The sequence below is a fragment of the Tursiops truncatus genome, chromosome 11, assembly GCF_011762595.2.
Source record: "Tursiops truncatus isolate mTurTru1 chromosome 11, mTurTru1.mat.Y, whole genome shotgun sequence".
NCBI lineage: Eukaryota > Metazoa > Chordata > Mammalia > Artiodactyla > Delphinidae > Tursiops > Tursiops truncatus.
Window position 1 is genome coordinate 67,335,901 of NC_047044.1, and position 19,801 is coordinate 67,355,701.

Sequence of the window (19,801 nt, forward strand, 5' to 3'; positions counted from 1 at the left end):
AAGAATGTCTCATGGAGCATATATTCTAATAGAAGAGAGACCAGTCAATCAGCAAATAGCAATAAAATATGGTGTCAAATAGAGATAAATGCTTTAAAGGAAATAAAACAGGGTAAGGTGATGGAGAGTGGTGAGTTAGAGGTGGGTGCTAGTTTAGTTAGTCAAAAGAAAGCCTCTTTGAGGATGACCTTTGTATGGAGTGCTGACTGGTATGAAAGAACAAGCTCTGTAAATCTCTGGAGGAGGCTGATCAGCTAGAAGGAAGAGCAAATGCAAAGGCCCTGAGCAGGAAATGAGCTGGGAATGTCCAGAAACAGCAAGGATAGAGTGGCTATAGGAGTGTGAGTGATGTGGAGAGTGGGAGGTTGGCTGTAGGTGGAATAAAGTCCAGTTTAAAGACAACTGTAGTAATTTAGGTGCGAGATGATGGTGGTTAAACAATGGTGGTCAGGTGTTCAGATCAAGATGTATTTTGAAGTGTCGCCAGCTGAGTTTCTGGATTTACCAGTTGCTCCGGCAACTGGTAAATGACAGCATCATTTACCGAGAAGGGAGAATTCGGGGAACCAATAAACTTGTAGCAGATAGGGAGGTGGGTAAGAAATCCAGAGGTCTATTTAGAACACACTATATATCAAGTGGAGGTATTGCACAGGCAGCTGGGAAGCATAAGGGAGGGATCAAGACTGGAGATGTCATGTGGAAGTCACCCATGCACCTACTGATCTAAAACCATGAAGCTGGATGAAATCATCTAGAAAGGGAGTACAGAAAGCCAAGAGAAGAGGGCTGGGGACTGAGCGCTGAGGTACTCTGACATTTGGAAGTTGCAAGAGGCAGTAAGGAAAACAAAGCAAGAATGGTGTATAAGAACAGGAGAAAGTGCATCCTAGAAGCTAGGTGAAAAGTGTCTCAAGAAGGCAGAAGTGGTCAACTTTATTGAATGCAGCTGAAAGTAAGAAGACTGAAAGTTAACCATAGGATTCAGTACTGTAGGAGAGGGGTTACGGGTTTTTTTTTTGGCTGCACTGTGCGGCATCTTTGTTCCCTTACCAGGGATGGAACCTGCACCCCCCACACGGAGTCCTAACCCCTGGACCGCCAGGGAACTCCCAGGAGTTGTTGATCTCGATAAGACCTCCAAGCTCCAGAGGAAGCTGATGTTGGAGACAAAGACCTGACTGCAGTTGGTTCAAGAGAAAATGGGAAGTGAGAAGTAGAGACAATAATTACAGAACTCTTACGAGGAGCTTTGCTGTGAGTGGGAACACAGTAAAGAGGCAGTAACTGGAGAGAGATTATGATTCTGTTAATTTCAAATAAATTTGTTAGTGTCAAATAAAGTCAATTTTGGCAGGATAAGGGACTCTGAGTGGGACCTGAAATTTCCTTTTTATATTTTAAGTAGCTTCTGCAATGGCTAAAGTTAAAAGCTGGTGTGCACCAGGGTGGATGCGCTGATACTTTACAGCGGGTGTCCGTTCTGGTTGATGAATACCTCCACTGTATCAGTAGCTAAATACTTTGACTATCACTGTCTGTGAAGTCAAAATGGCTGTTTTCCTGAAAAAACAAAACAACGCTAGGCTAAGTTAATTGTATCTGGAAAGTAGCAGAGTTTTAGAAACAATAGGCTGGATCCTTGTTGCTCTACCGATGTGATTTCCTTCTGTTTCATCTTTCTCAGTAAAGACAATCACAGAATGTCTGCCTCTGACCCCCACGGACCACCCAGTGATAACACGAACAGAAAGTAAAACCTTTAGAGCAATGTATTTGAACGGCCAGACATCCCAGGCCTTTCTTCAGTGTGTTTTGGGTCAAGAGTGTTCATCCTCTGAGCTCTTGAGAAAAATTATCAACCCTCAAGTAAGAGAGGATAGACTAGGAAAACAAGATATATAGAGACAGGGTGGAGGGATGGGAACAATAAAATACATTTTGTTGCTGGAGAATTATACCGTCAGTGAGATGAAAAGTTTTCTGAACCTAGTTTTAGTCCAGAGGTCAATGGCCAAGAAAAACCTAAAATACATTGTTTTCCTTGTTGGGAACCTATGTGAGAGAGATTCTACCACCCTCAGGATCTTTTTGGGAAACAAGTTTCCAAGCTGGGGTAAAGAAGCCTTACACTCATGTTAGCAGTTGCCTGTCCTTATGCTGACACGATGCATTCAGAAAAGCCCGAGGTGACTACAGTGGGCTTGGTTTATAGAGTCCACATGGCACTTTTAGAGTGAATGTGAAGTCTATATTTCTTGCAGAAGTTTCCAGTAACTCACGCAACTTCCGCATAGGATAGTATCACACTATTATTCAACTAATTCAATACTTATTGAATGCTGACTATAGGCAAAGCATTTATTCTCAAAGAATATCTAATGGCATTAATAAAGAAAGAAATTACACTCTTCCTTTTGCAGATATAGACAGTGATGGTCAGTGAGGTCACTAGATTCTTCCCATATTACCCAACAGACAACTGGTAGAGAAAAGATTAGATGAAATTCAATCAGTACATCTTGAACTGTATTTCACTGCATCTGCCTTATTGAGAATCCTATTTAGGAGAAAGCAAACCCTGTTTAGGAGATTGACTTTATTTTCATATGCTATTCAGACAAAGCAAACCAACATTTATCATAAACTTGCTCTGTGTCAAGAATTTGATCCACTGTAAACCACATGCAAATATATATGGCAAGTGAGCTTCTTCTCATTTTATAAGGAAGTAAACTGAGGCTAAGAGAACAGTCAAGTAGCTTGCCCAATGCTGCCCAATGGGTACCAAAAGGATTGGTTACCAGGTTAGTCTGACTCCAAAGATATTTTTTATACCATACCAAGCTTGTTCATGACTTTTTTTCATTAAGCTCTAATGTTGCAATTATCTTCCCACCTAAAAGCCAACTGTCATGCCAATATGTATTTCCTTTGGATGCTAACTTATCTGTAATGAAAACTTTCCTTTAAGTGGTGTGTTGTAGCTCATCTTGAAATAATGTTGGTACCTGCAGCACACGAAGAAGGAATCCTGTCTCACTTCCACTGCAAAGTGAAATAATGGCAGCGGGTCTATGTTTATCCTGAGAGTCATTGACAAAGCCTGCAAAATATGCAGGTTGAGGTGCCCATTTAACTCTAGATGGTTTATGACCATCTTAGAATTTTTACTGCCAATGCATAGATTTGTCTCTAAACTTAGAATATTTCTAGTAATGAATACTATCTCCCCAACTTCTTTGCACTTCGGTTTTCTCACCCGAGGAAATTTTTCATCATACATAGGCACTCTGATGGCAGACTCCTATATCACTGCAATGGAAAACAGGATGGATTTGGGGATGATTTAGTGCCCACTAGTGTTGGCTATCAAACTTTGCAACTTCCTAAAGAGACAAAACTTTTATGTTTCTTTGGAAGTTGTATGACAGTGAGATTTGTGCTGTTAACACATTGTGGCTGGACATATCATTAAGTGATAAAATTTTGTATTACGTAGGTGACTCGAGGCAGTGCAAAAACATTAGAAAGAGAACTATAAGGACAATATAACAAATATACATTATCCTTATAGTTTTCTTTCTTATGTTTATCTATATACGTATGTATAGTATAATTTTATGTAATGTATATATAAAATATACATATTCCGCATAGTTATCTAAAAAACTATTTTATTTTATCTCAAGTCTTCCTTGTTCTGTATATCAGTGGACTAAGTTACTATGTTACTGGGCACCTTTTACTTCAAGGATTAATTCTTCTTGCTCATAATTATGACAGGTAGAAGATGACACAATTTCCATAAATGTAACATTATTGATAATCTATTCAAAGCCCATCTTGATATTTGATTTTAAATAGAATTATCAGTGTAGACAACATTGAAAAATACATTGGTAATGTTATGAGGATGAAGCTTCACATAACATCTCTGTGTAATATATCAGATTTCTAATGACATGCGTCATATTTAGAAATATTACAAACAATATCCTTAAGCATATGTGGAAACAAAGTAACAGTTAACTTGGGAAGGTGGTAAAAATTATCAGAAAATAATTTTATGGTACCTCAGGATAATATCTCCTAACATGTTTATTTGTAAAAATTGGTAAGCCTATCGTTCTGAAAATTGACTTTTAATGCACAGAGAAGCTACATGAAAGCAATCATAAAAACTAAACATAAAACACAAAATTTTGCCTTCAAGCACTGGATTGTACTTGGTGAGTCATACGTAAATGTGAAATTATTACATTTGCCAGTTGCCAAGGGCTTTGCTTTATGGATATCTGCAACACATAGACATAAATCAATTAATATGCTATTTTTCCTGTATAAACCCAGGTGCACTTGATTCATTACCTCTCACTAGAGGAGAAGTTGGCAAATCAACATCATTATGAAACTGTTCAGGCAATAGATTATCTTCAGAAATTAGTTTTCTGAAAATGGTTCCAAATTGTTTTACAAAGTTATGACTTGCTGACAGATCCCCACCCCCACTCCCAATTCAGAGATACCAGGACTTTTAACGTTGTGTTTCTCTTTTAAATAATAAATCACTCTTTAACATCTACACACCCGTATTAAAAACTTCAACTAATCATGTACCATTTGCTTTTCAATACAGATTCATGATTGCCTTAGCCAGAAATGCAGACTTCTTCATATCTCTTCTTTGGAAACAATACAGATGAAGAATGTTTGGGTGTTTTAATGTAAGCACCTGCAAGAGTTGCTAATTAACTCAGCATCAGTGAAAGATTTCAATTGTACTTTCTGAGGCTCAATTACGTACAATGCGAAAAAATAAATATGAGCATAATTAACAGTTTTTCTATTTTTCTGTTTCAAGTCAGTGGTTTATGATTTAGCATTCCTTCACTGACAATTATATAGCATGATCAATAGTTTACTCATGCTATGGTCCAAAATAAAGATATGCCCTCTAAAGTGATTTAAATGTGAGGAAATGGATTTCTTTTTACTAATATTATCAAATATTCTGCTTGCCACACCTCCAGCTGGGCACTGTAAGTGGTGAACTGTTATGACAACGGCCACTATTCAATGAGCTAAATGAAACAGGCTCCGCACCAGCATAGCTATTTACATACATTTCCTTATTTTATCTTTAAAACTATGGTATGAAGTAGGTTTTCTTTTTCCCATTTTGCAGTTATGGAAACCCAGGTTCAGAGAAGGTACCAGACTTACCCACTATCATACAGGTAATAAGTGGAAGAGTAGGAGCCAAACCCAGGTCTTCCCAGCCTCACACCCGGTGTTCTTTATACCACACTCAGGAAGGTGAGTAGGAATTTAGCATGTCCTGCCTCTAAATGACCTATTACTGTTTTAGTTTAACCATTGTTTTTTCATTGTTGTTTTTGTTTTATTATCTCCCACATTGAGCCCTAAGGGAGCCAATGAGTTGGCCACGATTTTTTCTTTCTTTTCCCTCCTCCCCACTCTGTGATTTCTACAGACATTATTTTCCATTAAAAGTAGACCTTGCTTCCGCCACCACCATTTCTAAGCTAACACTTGTTTTGCTATCCTGGCTGAAAGCTAATCCCCCTCTTTGTTTTTTTTGCCTTTTTTTAAAAGAAATGTATCTTGTCTTTTCCTTTCATGCCACATATTTTATTTACTAAATATTTGTACACACGGCAGTTGGTTGTGTCAGCCCCTTTTCTCCACACCGGCAATACAGTAAGGAACCAGGTAGATCTGGTTCTAGGCTCTGCCTTCATGGGGTTTACAGTTTGAATGTAGCATAAACACAAGAACAGAATAATTTCAGAAAATGATTAGTGCTAAAGAGAAAATAAGTCAAGATGATTGAGTAGCAGAAGCTACTTTAGATAGGGTTAGAGAAGATCTTTTGGTGGATAAAACCTCTCCAGTGAAAGGTACCAGGTACTGTGATATATGCTATGAATGCAACAGGGACCAAAACAAACCAACAGAGTCCCTACTCTCAAGTAGCTTAAGTCTAGAGGGAGCAAAAGATGAAAGACTTAGTGTCAATTAAATGAAATAAGAAGTAATAAGTGCTTTGAAGGAAATAAACTGAAGACTGAGAAAGAGAATAACAAAGTCGCCACTCAGGAAGGCATCTTGGCAGAGATGATACCTGATCTGAGAACTGATGATGGGACTGATCCAGCCACACAAAGAACAGAGGATATTGTGCAAAGCAAGTGCTCAATTCTCTACTTTATGCCAGGTACTCTGCTTGGTCCTAGTGATACAATGATGAACAAAAGCCTATATGCACTATGATTTCTTGGTTCTTATAGTCTAGTGGGTAATTTAGACATGAATCACATAATGATGGAAATAGACCTTGATACTTCTGGGTTAACTTGCATGGCCATGCCCATCCATCACTCACTTAACCATCGCAATGTCACAGTCTTTTGTATACGTAACTCTTCTTGGCTATTTTCTTCAGTGCTGGTGCCAAGGAATCTTCTGTTATAGCTACATGATATACTACTGCATGGTGTTCATTAACTTTTTATATTTATGTGTTGATTATATGCTCTTTGAAGTTACACTTCTTTATGTTTCTCTCAGTCCTCAGCATAATGCTAAATACATAGTAGGAAGTACAAACCATTCATTGTTTAATTATTCATCAATATTTACAAGGTGCTTACAGTGTGCTAGAAACTGTACAAGGCTGTGGGATACCAAAGATATAAATCAGAATTCAAGAAACTCATTCTCTACAGGGGAAATAAACAAGTTAAACAGTACTTGCAGGAAAATATGGAAGTATAATAACAGAGGCATTAAACAGGTCCCCAGTAGGAGTTTCTATTCAAACCTTGAGAGAACAAGTGAATTAACCAATCGTTTCCTATCTTCCATTTGCACAGTAACCACAGGCTATTGAGAGTGTGTAGATCATCACCATGCTGTAGGAATAAGATGGAGCCATACAAATTGCTCACCTTTGCTATAATTTGAGGAGTTACTGGTTTTAAACACAGACCAAATGAACTTTTCCCAGTGAATAATTTTGGTTTATCTAACTTTAGGTTGTCTAATGATCATCATTCACAAGTCCACTTTTTCCCCCCGTTTTATTAAGATATAATTGACATATAGCACTGCGTAAGTTTAAGGTATACAACATAATGATTTGACTTACATATGTCATGATTTGATTACCACAAATTTAGTGAACATCCAACACCTCATATAGATTCAACACTAAAGAAATAGAAAATCTTTTTCCTTGTGAAGAGAACTCTAGGATTTACTCTCTTAACAAATTTCATATATAATGTACAGCAGTATTAATTATCTTTATCATGTTGTACACTGCATCCCTAGTACGTATTTATCTTGTAACTGGAGTTTGTACCTTTTAACTGCCTTCATCTAATTCCTCCTCATCCCCCACCTTTGGTAGCCACAAATCTGATCTCTTTTTCTATGTTTGTTTGTTTGTTTGTTTTTGAAGTGTAGTTGACCTACAAAGCTATGTTTGCTCCTGGCAGACAACATAGTGAGTCCATATTTCTGTACATTTCAAAATGATCACCATAAGTCTAGTCATCATTCCATGTGTTCTCTGTATCTATGACTCTGCTTCTGTAAGTTATGTTTGTTCATTTGTTTTGTTTTTAGATTCTGCGTGTAAGTGAAATCATACTTTGTCATAGACTAATTGCCCATATAAGTGTGAATTCATTTCTGGGTTGTCTATTCTATTCCATTGATCTTTATGTCTGTTTTCCTGCCAGTAACATACTGTTTTCACTACTGTAGCTTTGTACTATAGTTTGAAATAAGGGAATGCTCTTTGTTCTTCTTCCAGCTTTGTTCTTCTTTCTCAAGCTTGTTTTGGCTATTCGAGGTCTTAAACTAATTTGTTCTAGTTCTGTGAAAAGTTCCTTGGTATTTTGATAAGGATTGCAATTACTCTGTGGATTGTCTTGGGTAGTATGGTAATTTTAACAATATTAATTCTCCCAATCCATAAGCACAGTGTATCTTTCCATCTGTTTGTGTCACTTTCAATATCTTTCATCAGTTTTCCAAGTACAGATCTTTTACCTCCTTAGTTAGATTTATTCCCAGGAATTTTATCCCTTTTGATGCAATTGTGAATGGGACTTTCTTAATCTCTCTTTCTGATAGTTCATTTTTAGTGTATAGAAATGCAACAGATTTTTGTATATTAATTTTATATCCTGCAATTTTACCAAATTCATTGGTGAGTTCTAATAGTTTTTTACTCGTGTCTTTAGGATTTTCTATGTATAGCATCATGTCGCCTGCAAACAGTGACACTTTCACTTCTTTTCCAATTTTGATTACTTTAATTTATTTTTCTTGTCTCATTACTGTGGCTAGGACTTCCAATACTATGTTGGATAAAAAGTGGCAAGGGTGGGCATTTTTAGCTTGTTCCTGATCTTCAGGAACTGCTTTCAGCTTTTCACCATTGACTATGATGTTAACTGTAAGGTTGTCATATATGGATTTTATTAGGTTAAGGTATGTTCCCTCTATACCCACTTTGTTTAGAGGATTTATCATAAATAAATGTTGAATTTTGTCAAATGCTTTTCTGCATCTATTGAGATGAGCATATGATTTTTATTCTTTAATTTGTTAAGGTAGTGTAACACATTGATTGATTTGTTGATATTGAAAAATCCTTGCATCCCTGGGATAAATCCCACTTGATCACAGTGTATGATCCTTTTAATGTATTGTTGGATTTGGTTTGCTAATATTTTGTTGAGGATTTCTGTATCTATGTTCATCAGTGATATTGGCCCATAATTTTCTTTTTTTGTGATATCTTTGTCTGGTTTTATTATCAGAGTGATGTCAGCCTTGTAGAAAGAGTTCAGAGGTGTTCTTTCCTCTACAATTTTTTGGAATAGTTTGACTCTTCTCTAAATGTTTGGAAGAACTAACATGTAAATGTCTGGTCCTGGACTTCTGTTTGTTGGGAGGTTTTTTTTTTTAAAATTAATGATTCAATTTCATTATTGGCAATTGGTCTGTTCATATTTTCTATTCCCTCCTGATTCAGTCTTGAGGCAATTACTTTGGTAAATGACTATGGCATAAATCAGATAACCTTATAACAACTCACCACTGAAAACAGCTATGTGCATACCATTTCCCCCAATGCTTCTATAATTAATAAGAAAACTACAATCTTATTTACCTCCTTGAAATGGGACTTCATGTATTGGTATACGCACACATACCTAATTATTTTCAGAGAACATTTGTCCATGTAAATTAAAATGGCAGAGAAATTATCTGTTCTATCCAAGTAAATCTACTTTCCTACATCTGGTACAAATCTGTGTTTTCTATGAGAGTCAACTTTCTCTTTTTTATCTGGTTTCACACTATCAAAGTAATTAAATATAGACATGGTGGAAAATAATATCAAAACACTTGTTTGTGCATAGAAAAATATTGCTTACTTTTCCACTTTTAAAGTGGTTGCTTTGCCAACTTATAAACATAGTAAGTTTTTAGATAGATTTATTTTCTTACTATTTCTTTTTCTGACTTATTCGTTAATTTTGGAGTATGTTTATGTAGACTTGTTTTAACATACTTATACATCCATATTAATTTGATAATTCTACATGTGGAAATCTTTCTGCTAAGGAAATAATTTAAAATATAAAAATCCTTATGCATACAGATAGAGTTTCAATTTACTGTTACTCAATAAAGTGAAAAAGTGGAAACAATCTTATGATAGAAGAGTGAAACAAATTACAGTATATCATTCCATGGAAAATTATACAAGCTTCTCAGAATTAAAACTATGCAAACTTTATGATATATTGTTAAGTTAAAAATACATAATATAAAATTGAATATACACTATAATTCTAAGAGTAATCTTGCATATATACTTTTTTAAAAAACAAACCAAACAAAAAGCTAGCAAAAGATATGAAGATAATATACCAAATTTGTTCTGTATTGCAGTAAAATTACCAATGGTTTAAAAAGCCCTTGCTTTTCAAATTTCTAAAGTGTCATATATTATTTTAATTTTTTAGCTACAAATATTTATAAACACACTCTAGATACTTTCACATTTTTCAGAGCAATTCCTTTTTTTTAATCTCTCTTTAATTCCAACAATTTCTTTCTTTAAACTCTAATCTTATATTGTCTTATAAATCTTGCTTTTATTCAATCTTGCTTTTATTTAGTTTTGGTTGAAGCAATTCCTTTTCAACTCTGGGTTCAAAGGGGATACAATATCACCTGCATCCTCTCAATGTCCCCAGTGCACTGTGAGATTTAATGAGATAACGTCCATGCAGCACTTTATGTTCCTTAGAGAAAGGTGCTGTATAAAAACAATGCATTATAATGATTTATGTTATTATAAAACCACAGAGATATTAGACCTACAATTTAGCACAAGGAGACAGGGTTGGACTCAATCCAAGTTCAGACTGGGCAATGTCCCTTAATGCCAAACTAGAAGGCAGGAGTGGGAGGAAGTTGCTTCCTGCACTGAGAGTACCAAAAGGCAAATGCCCACTTCCTTTCAAGGTTAAAAACAGGATACTTTAGTTTTTATGTACAATCCTCTAAAAATTACAGTGTGCCATTTGTGTTTGCTTGATATACCACTCTCCCTGTCTCTGCTGAGTTCCAACTGAATACATTCACAGTTATTTATGGGAAATAAGTTTCCAGAGCTAGAGTTAAAATTCAGCTATTACTGATTACTCGAAATCATCAGATGATCTGAGGACTGTGTACTAATGAAGAATAACACAACTTCTGAACTGAATTAGAGGCATACAGTACGGCCACCCCTTACTTTATGTACAAATCCCCTAGCCAACCACTCATAAGTGGTCAACCACTTCCAAGCTTTTCTACGGAAGGGACACTTTTACTTCCTAAAAAGAGCTCTGACACTTAGAACGTTCTGCTCTGCATTTAGCCAGATCCTGCCCTCCTATTGTTCTGCTTTCTGAAGCCACACTAAGTGTCCATCCTCTGACTTAGTCATTTCACTATGCTTTTTTATTCATTCATATAGTCAACACTTACTCTGTAGCCATTGTGTAGGCTCCCCGTGAGGCTCTGGGGACACAGAGAATTTTTGATACTTCTCTGTCCTACAGGATCTCACAGTCTAATGGGACACAGACACCAAGATAGGGAAATCATCAGGAACATGGTAAGTGCTAGGTTGCAGGTAGGAAGTAAAGTGTCAAAGGACAGAGATGGGGGAAGAAAGTCATCCTGCCCGAAAGCATTCAAAAAGGCTCCCCAGAGAAGGTGATTTTTGTCCTCCTGTTGAAAAGATGACTAAGATGGCTAAGATTTTTCTAACTAAAGCGAAAGAGCATAAAATAGTTGTGAATGGTCAAGGTTTGTGCAGGGAAGGGTGAGAAGTTCAGTATGGCTGAATCTGAGTGGTAGGAATGAGACTGAGAGGCCAGTACCTGAGGGTTTTATTTCCAATGCTTCCATGATTGGACTTTATACAACATGCAATGGGGCCAACAAGAGATTCTGGAGCTGGTGAATGACATGATCAGACCTGTCCTTAGGAAGATGACTATAGTAATAATGTAGGTAGATTAATGACTAGAGTGGGGAGCATCTTGTGATAAGAAGTTACTGTAAAAGTCTATGGAAGACTTGATGAGGCCAGTGCTAGGAAGGCAGGAGTGAGGTTTGAGAAATTAATGATGGCACTGATGTCAATATATTGGATATGAGAACCAAAGGTGTGGGAGAAGCAAAAGGCAAATCTATTTTCCTTACTTGAGAGACTGAATAGATGGTGACATAATTAACAACAACCACAAAATATAGGAGGCAGAGCAATTTGGGGGAGAATGGTAAGGTCATATAATAGGTTCTGACTGTTAAGTATGAGACTCCTGTGGGATATTCAGGTGGCAGTGTCCAGAAGACAAGTGGAATGTGGGTCTGCAGCTTGGGGAAGAAGTCAATTCTGGAAATAAACTGGAAAAAATATTCCAAATATAATAAACAGAAGAAAATCGTTTATAGGAATTTAGTTGAATACCTAGTGAGGCACTACTGTGATCCCCCTTATCCTATTAATTCTGTTATTTCTTCCTAAGATTCTGCTGACTCCACAAACTCATTCAGAAGACAATACTATACATGTGAAATGGATGGAAGGAGCTTAATTTCACTACACTTTGCGTCTTTATACTTTTAATTTGGGTTTCATTTTGTTGTTGTTTGACAAGTGCAGCTCTTTTCCTTTATCTGCTTTACATGTAATCTGTCCTTCTTTTTCTTATCATATCTTACTCATTTGTCTTCCCCAAGACACCTCCAGAGGAAAAGGAAGTCAAGGCATTTCAAGACCTCTTATTCTTAAAAAATTGCCTCATCATCTCCCCCCACACTGCCACACATACACTAGTACTGGGAAGTTGACCAATGGGTCTCACAATTGCACATGAACTTGGTTCTTGCTTTTACCAAGTAGCATCTGCCTTTTCCATTTTTTTCTTTTCTGACTCACAACAGATATTGACCACAAAAGATATTATTCATGAACTTGCTAGGAAAATGCTGGAAAGACACTGAGGATTCTGATTAGCCTTTGTGAAACTGTCTGCCTCCACTGCTAGAATTACTGGTTTTGCCTCCAACCAATGACTGTTGAAGATGTTTCCAGTTCTGCTTCTTCTTGGGGTCAGGTATCAATTAGGCTGATCCAGCCTCCTGTTGCAGTCATTCTTTCTGTTCTATGAACTCCATTCTTCTGGTGCTATATATAGCCTACTCTATCAAGCTTCTCTATTCCTATAGGATGGATTATTTCCCCAAATCCTCCTCAATCCATCATGCAAATGAACTCTTGGCAAGCCAGTCCCCTAGGGCTCTCCATACATATGTGATCATGTCTGATTCAAGGTAAATACAGATTGGGTGATCCTGGGTAATGCCACATGTCTCAAATGAGTAACCAGGTAGAGTCTATGTAATTTCCAAATAGCCAATGGAAAGGAAGTGTCAAATCAAACAGAACTAAATCTCTTTATGTCTTAGACTTTCATTTTGAGAAGCTCAAAACACTGTCTCATTACTATATTCAAACAGAAACTTGATCATTCTAAAGCAATATCAACCAGAAGATATAGACTTCTAAACAAAAATATAGAGCTGAAAAGGCCAACTTGTATAAGAAAAACTCATTTTTCAAATTATTGTGCATCATTTAATTTTTACAACATCATGCATGAAACTTCAGTTACCTCAGCCTTTGGAAATAGTAATAAAAACAGCACTGTATATCCATTTACTTTGGGTCTGCTGATTTTATTATTTTTAATACTAATAAAAAGTTATATATTATAAGTATGCTGGTCGGATTAATTATAATTTCATGCTTTTTCCAGTGATTATGGTGCTGCACAGAATTTTCAAAAGAACTAGAAGACATAAAATTTCTTCCTATGACATTCTCTTTACAGCTTAATACTACTAAAAATTAATTCTCAAATTAAAAGCAGTTAACTTTCTTTTCAGTAAAATGTTCTTTTTACAGCATTTAGTTATCATGCATATACGTCTGTCTTAAGAAACAAAAGGGGAAAAGGCAAGAAAAGTAAATAAAAATGAAGGGAAGATAAAGCTGTTCACTAGCCTCCTATATGACCCCAATGCAGAGAAGACTTTATTGAGGGCGATTGCTGTGAAATGCAATTTCAGCTTTTTTTATGCCATGGTGATATAGCTACCAATTTCAGTGCTGTGTGGAGAACAGGAACATCATTCTAAAAGCAGTTCTGTTTTCAGAAATCACTTGAGATGAGTTGTCAAAAATACTCTAAAATATATTCTAATTGCTGTAAACTCACTTGAATTTTGACAAATGCAATAGTTTGATTTGAATTTTAAAATAATTTTTATTAAAAATACACAAGCAAAATGTAATTATTATTTTCCCTGTGTGACAAATTAGATTTCTGTACCAGAATCAAAATTTATTTATAGGACTTGAATGAATCAAAAAGTATGTCAGGCAAGTCTTTCCCAGTGAAGATAGGCCAGTCCCAGAAACGAACTATTTTTAGAAGAAATAGAAAATAATACTGAGGATTTTTAAGAAAATATCAATGATATGAGCATACGCTTTGGATAACACTGAGTCAGTTGAAAACATAACCTATTGGTTGGCTACTTCTCTCCATCCTGTATTTCATTTCCTTTCATTGACATTTGAAGCCAGGATCCTCATGACCTTCTTTGGATGCCATCTCTGCTTTTCCTGGCTGAATTAGGAGTACCCTGCATATGGCAAGTTGGCTGATTTTGTCTTTCTCCTCTGCTACATTGCAATAACTTGAAGGCAAGGACTTTGTCTTTTTCATCTTTTATGTCCTTAGCGCCTGATAGAGTTTTGAGAACAGAGTAAGAGGATGGGGAAAAAAAAAAAAAAAAACCAGAAGAGTGGGTGAGTGAGTGAGCGGCTGAGTGAATCTACTCTATAAGGCAGCTGCGTTTTACTAAATTAGGAAAAAAAATGACAGATTAAGCCCTCAGGGGGAGAAGGATGCTACTTCCAAAAGAATGCTCAGCATTTGTCTGGGAACCTCAAGAGTAGATTCCAGAATGTATTCTCACATGGAGTGACATAGACCAGCACCCAGCACTCTGAAGTTGATCTGACAGGAATGTCAGTTGCCATGCTGCGATTAATAATGGAGACATACTACAAGAGCTTAGAAAGCAGCAGCTTGCACTGCTTAAACCAACACACATGAAACAGAGCCTAATTTCCTCCATTACAAATTCTGCCAAAGCACCCAGACGACCTGATTCCAGTTTTCATATCTGTTGAAGTAACTACCTCATTCATATTTTACTGAAAGGGTGGCTTTCTTTTAACATGTGTTTGTAATAAAGAAATTTACTTATTGTTTAAACAACAGAAAATTCGTATAACAGAGGCCCTGAAGAATGAGTTAAATTGATCTATTATCTATTAACTTTTACAGAAAAAAATTAAACATAGGTTTGCAAACGTTTGAAGATATTCCATCATACTTTATGATCTAAGCCTTTGAAAGTGATAAGGAAACATATCATTGATATCAGCCTATAGTATTTTAAGAGGGGCAAACAGTTTGTTTGAACTCCTGTACCAGTGGATCTGTGTTAAAAATGTATATTTGATTAATAATAATAATATAATTTCAGTACTCACTGTGATTGGGAAAGGCTTTCAACCCAAAATTTTGTTTAGTTATCTCACTGGCACAGGACTTTAAACCTGGAAATACAGGTTAGGATGTAAAGGAATCAGCTCTTTAACAAAAGCAACACTCTTTAAGGATGAGAAAAAAGTGAGCTTTGTAGAGAAAAATAAACTCTGGTGGAAGAAGAGGTCCATAGTAATAATCTCAATGCTTTACCCTCAAGCTTCATTCTATGTCTTGAGGCTTTTTAGTTTGGTTCTTCCTGCCATCAGCACACATTGCCGCAAAGATAAAAAAGTCCCCTTTTGTTAATCCAAAAACAAAAACCACAACTGAAACAAAATGCTTTTCCTTTTGCTCTTTTAAATGTAACTAGGTCTAGTATTAACATTCCAAAGAAAACTTAAGAAAAAAATTGAGATACAAACATAAAAAATACAAAAATAATTTATATATATATATATATATATATATATATATATATAGTTTCTATATATAACTATATATACAGTTTCTGAAACTACAGTAATTAATGCCATGACCTACTAGGCACTAAATTTTTTATCTGGTGTGTTCTACCGTAAAGCATGCCTTGGTAATTTCTGAGATGTCCTTATGTTAAATAATGTTCTTGTTTTAAGAAAATCTCCATTAAAAACACTTTTTATAGCCTCCAAACAAATCAACTCCCAAAGGTTCCTCTGGTTTTTTTTTTTGTTATCACAATGCCCACGTAAGATTCTAACTAGAAGCCAAGTCAAGTATTTTCTATTACTCTGTTGGTCCCTGTTTGTGATTAACCCTCTTAATAAAGTATAAATATATCCCTTTGAGGCCATGGTGCTCATTCCTGACTCACTGGATTCTACCCTTACAGAGTCACTTCAATTATTTGACAGTGAGATTCAGATATAGGTATTTTTTAAAAGCTCAGGACATTCTTTTTTTTTTTTAACATCTTTATTGGAGTATAATTGCTTTACAATGGTGTGTTAGTTTCTGCTTTATAACAAAGTGAATCAGCTATACGTATACATATATCCCCATATCTCCTCCCTCTTGCATCTCCCTCCCACCCTCCCTATCCCACCCCTCTAGTTGGATACAAAGCACTGAGCTGATCTCCCTGTGCTATGAGGCTGTTTCCCACTAGCTATCTATTTTACATTTGGTAGTGTATATATGTCCATGCCACCCTCTCACTTCGTCCCAGTTTACCCTTTCCCCTCCCCGTGTCCACAAGTCCATTCTCTATGTCTGCGTCTTTATTCTTGTCCTGCCCCTAGGTTCATCAGAACAATTTTTTTTTTTTTTTTAGATTTCATGTACATGTGTTAGCATACGGTATTTGTTTTTCTCTTTCTGACTTACTTCACTCTGTATGACAGACTCTAGGTCCATCCACCTCGCTACAAATAACTCAATTTCATTTCTTTTTATGGCTAATATTCCATTGTATATATGTGCCACATCTTCTTTATCCATTCATCTGTTGATGGACACTTATGTTAAAAGCTCAGGACACTCTAATGTACAGCTGAATTTGAAACCATTGTTCTAAGAGCTGAATACGGAAACATTTACAGGAAAAATTCTGATGATAGGGATAGCTAATGTTTTCTATTTCTCTGAGTTTTTAAAAATGCTGTCCAGTCACTTTGGTCCCGTGATTACTAACTCTTGTAAGAAAATGATCTCTATTATTAAGCAAAACGCAAAGTTCCCTAAGAGGGAAGCAACATCTTACTTGAAGAATGTCACCACCCTGAATTATTTTGGGAACAGAGCCAGATATAAGAAAATTAATGAATGATGATTGTCTCTTCAGAGCACTTCTATGCTCATACACAGAAGATTTGGGGTTTATGTGGGAGAATTTCCTTCACAACTAAATACATACTTAATGCACACCATCGAAACTGTGAGGTTATGCTGAAAGACAGGAATCATTCAGAGAAACGAATACCTTTTTCCTCTGTGAATACTTAAAACTTAAGTTCCTTTGAACCCAAGAGTACTTGGGAGCACACGAGAGATTTTTATGATTCTATCACAGGTTGTGAGTTTTTCTGAGTTCAAATTTATTTCTACATCTTTGTACCTTAAGTAGAGGTTTAACATGCATGGCTTTGAGATCCTTCCAGAATCTGTAAACTGTGGGGAAAATTTCAAACTTTTAACTTAGAAAACTATTTACCATGGAATAAAATATTAAAGGATAGGTAAGATTGATTTAATTGCAAGACTACACATACACACAGTGTGTGTGTGTGTGTGTGCATGTAAAAATAGACTGGATATAAATCATGATGGAGAAGATTGACAAATAAACAAATTATATTCAGTTGTGTAAGCAAATGCCAAATCAATGTCCTTATCAGACAAAAAGCAATTAAAATTAATTCATTGGCCCCCAAAATGATTTCTTCTCACAAGGCATCCCTCAGAGGGACATTATTTTCAATGATATGCTTATTTAATACACCCATTTGCAAAGGCACAACCGCTTCAGTGAGCTGAAGATTTTACTTATATTTGGCCTGTGGCATCTTTTCCCCTGTGTTGGAAAACTCAGTTAAAATTCACAGAGGCTGTCAACCACAGAGCAGGCACTCAACTCTCAACTGGTCAAGCTGCATTTGACACAGTGAGGAGCAACTCAGCAACACATGCTGAAGCGACACAGCCTAGAAAACAAGGAACCAAGCATGTTCTGCTGCTTCAGACCTCGGCTATCATGCAGTGTGTGCAAGAGTCTAAGAGTCAAATAGACTTATGAGTCCTTCTCCTGTTGAGAAAAGGAAAAAGAGGAAGAGAGAGAGAGAGGGAGACTGAAAGAGAGACTCTGTTGTGTTTTTTGTGTGCTGCATGTTGCCTGTGTATTTTGAAAATGAGATTATGGACAACCACACTCCGTATTTTGAAGCAGAATGACCAAAACCCTATTTACACACTGAATGAGTGAAGGGCATAGAATACGCATCATTGTGCAGGAACTGAAAGTTGTGCGGGTAAAATAATTTAAATCCACCCTGGTGGAATATGGCAAGTGGTATACACCATTACTAAAGCAACATGCCATTTATAAATTAAATACACTGGCAAGCACCTGTCCAAAATAATCATTTCAAGAGCGTAATAAAAGGAGAGCAAAGGAACCAAATAACAGAAGTCTTGTTTCCCAGCTTGGACCTAGACTGAAGTGATGTAAGTTAACTTATTTAAAGATAACCGAATTAAACAAATAAAATGATTTTATTTTTATTGAACAGATAGAATTTTAGAGGAAAGTAATTCAATACTGTAAAAGACACAGTTTCACAGATCTCAATTTCTTCATTTGTTAAAAGAGGAAACCTTAGTAGATGATCTGTAAGGTCCCGTTTACCTTTAAAATATCCTGTTTTTCTACACACAAAATAAATAATCTTAGTAGAGTATAAGGAGCTATCCCTAACAGTAGGGACAGCTATCTACTGTCACTAATTGTCATTTTATTTGCAGAACCATAAAAAAAGAGACTCTAACAGTACCAGGCTCACTATTCAGTATATTTTCAATTTTAAATGTAGAATTAATTAAATCTATACCTACAAAATAACATTAACAATCAGAAAATAAAGTAATAATCATGATATGTTGACTATGTAAATGAATCATAGTTAGCTCTCTGTTCACCTTAATCCCTATAGACTTTTGTACTAGTCTGTCTGATATGTTTTCAGCCCTTCACTATCTGCAAGATATTATAATGCCTATAATATTAATAATAGATACAAGTCATTTAGGATCTGTTTTGTGCTCTTACACTTGACATATTTTATGTTATTTAATCTTCACAGTAATATTATGAAAGTGTGTTTCATCTGTTTTATAAAATTAAGAATATGTAAACTCAGCTCTGAGAGGTAAAATAACCTATTCAAAGTGTCCCTCCCATCTGCTCTGTGACAATTCCAGGAAATGAGTTCAGGTCAGACTGAAGACAAGGTGCTGCGATGGCTCTCTCGCTTTTCCACGTGACAAAGGAACTGAGGGGAACATGCCCTGAAGGAAAGGGAGCCAGTGAAATGAATTGAAATTCAGAGCTAATACAATTCCCTCCAGACGACTCAGCTCAGGTGACTCCACCCAGACAACAGTCCTCCTTTGGTGAGAGCCCTGGGCCTGGATCCATCTCCTTTCCACCATGCCAGGTGCCAAAGGAGCCCCCCTCTCTCCCTTCTGCCCTTCACCCAGCCCTCAAGTCCCAGCTTGCAGCTTGGAAATCCCATTCCCCTCCCAGTTCCCAGCTGGTTGAAATCTCTGGTCTAAAACCCGATTACTGGTTTAATGTGCCCCAATCTGGGCAGGCCCATCCTGCTGGGGACTAAAGATGCAAAATGACAACAAGAGCTGTAAGAGCAAGTAAGCAATAAGATGTCCCGGTGGGAGGCGTGGGGGACCCTGCAATCCAAGTCAGGTCACTTGGAGAACCAGAGACAGAGCCTTGGCCTTTTCCCATCCAGGATCTCCTTCATGGTGTGAGTAGAAAGGCAGGAAAAATGTGGGTTTGCAACCGTGTA

At 36.5% G+C, this 19,801-nt stretch overlaps 1 protein-coding gene across 7 annotated transcripts in view; it reads right to left on the reverse strand.

Annotated features, from left to right (window-relative positions):
- The window catches only part of TMEM117 (transmembrane protein 117), a 531,690-nt gene that overhangs the window by 25,673 nt on the left and 486,216 nt on the right, over positions 1–19,801 (reverse strand). The window contains exon 7 of one of the 7 annotated variants that reach the window (XM_033866887.2): positions 13,971–14,426. The exons of the other annotated variants lie outside the window; for them this stretch is intronic. Coding sequence (XP_033722778.1) covers positions 14,412–14,426 — 15 coding nt within the window. The 3' untranslated portion in view covers positions 13,971–14,411. Of the gene's footprint in view, positions 1–13,970; positions 14,427–19,801 lie in introns of those variants that run through there. 7 annotated transcript variants of the gene reach the window in all.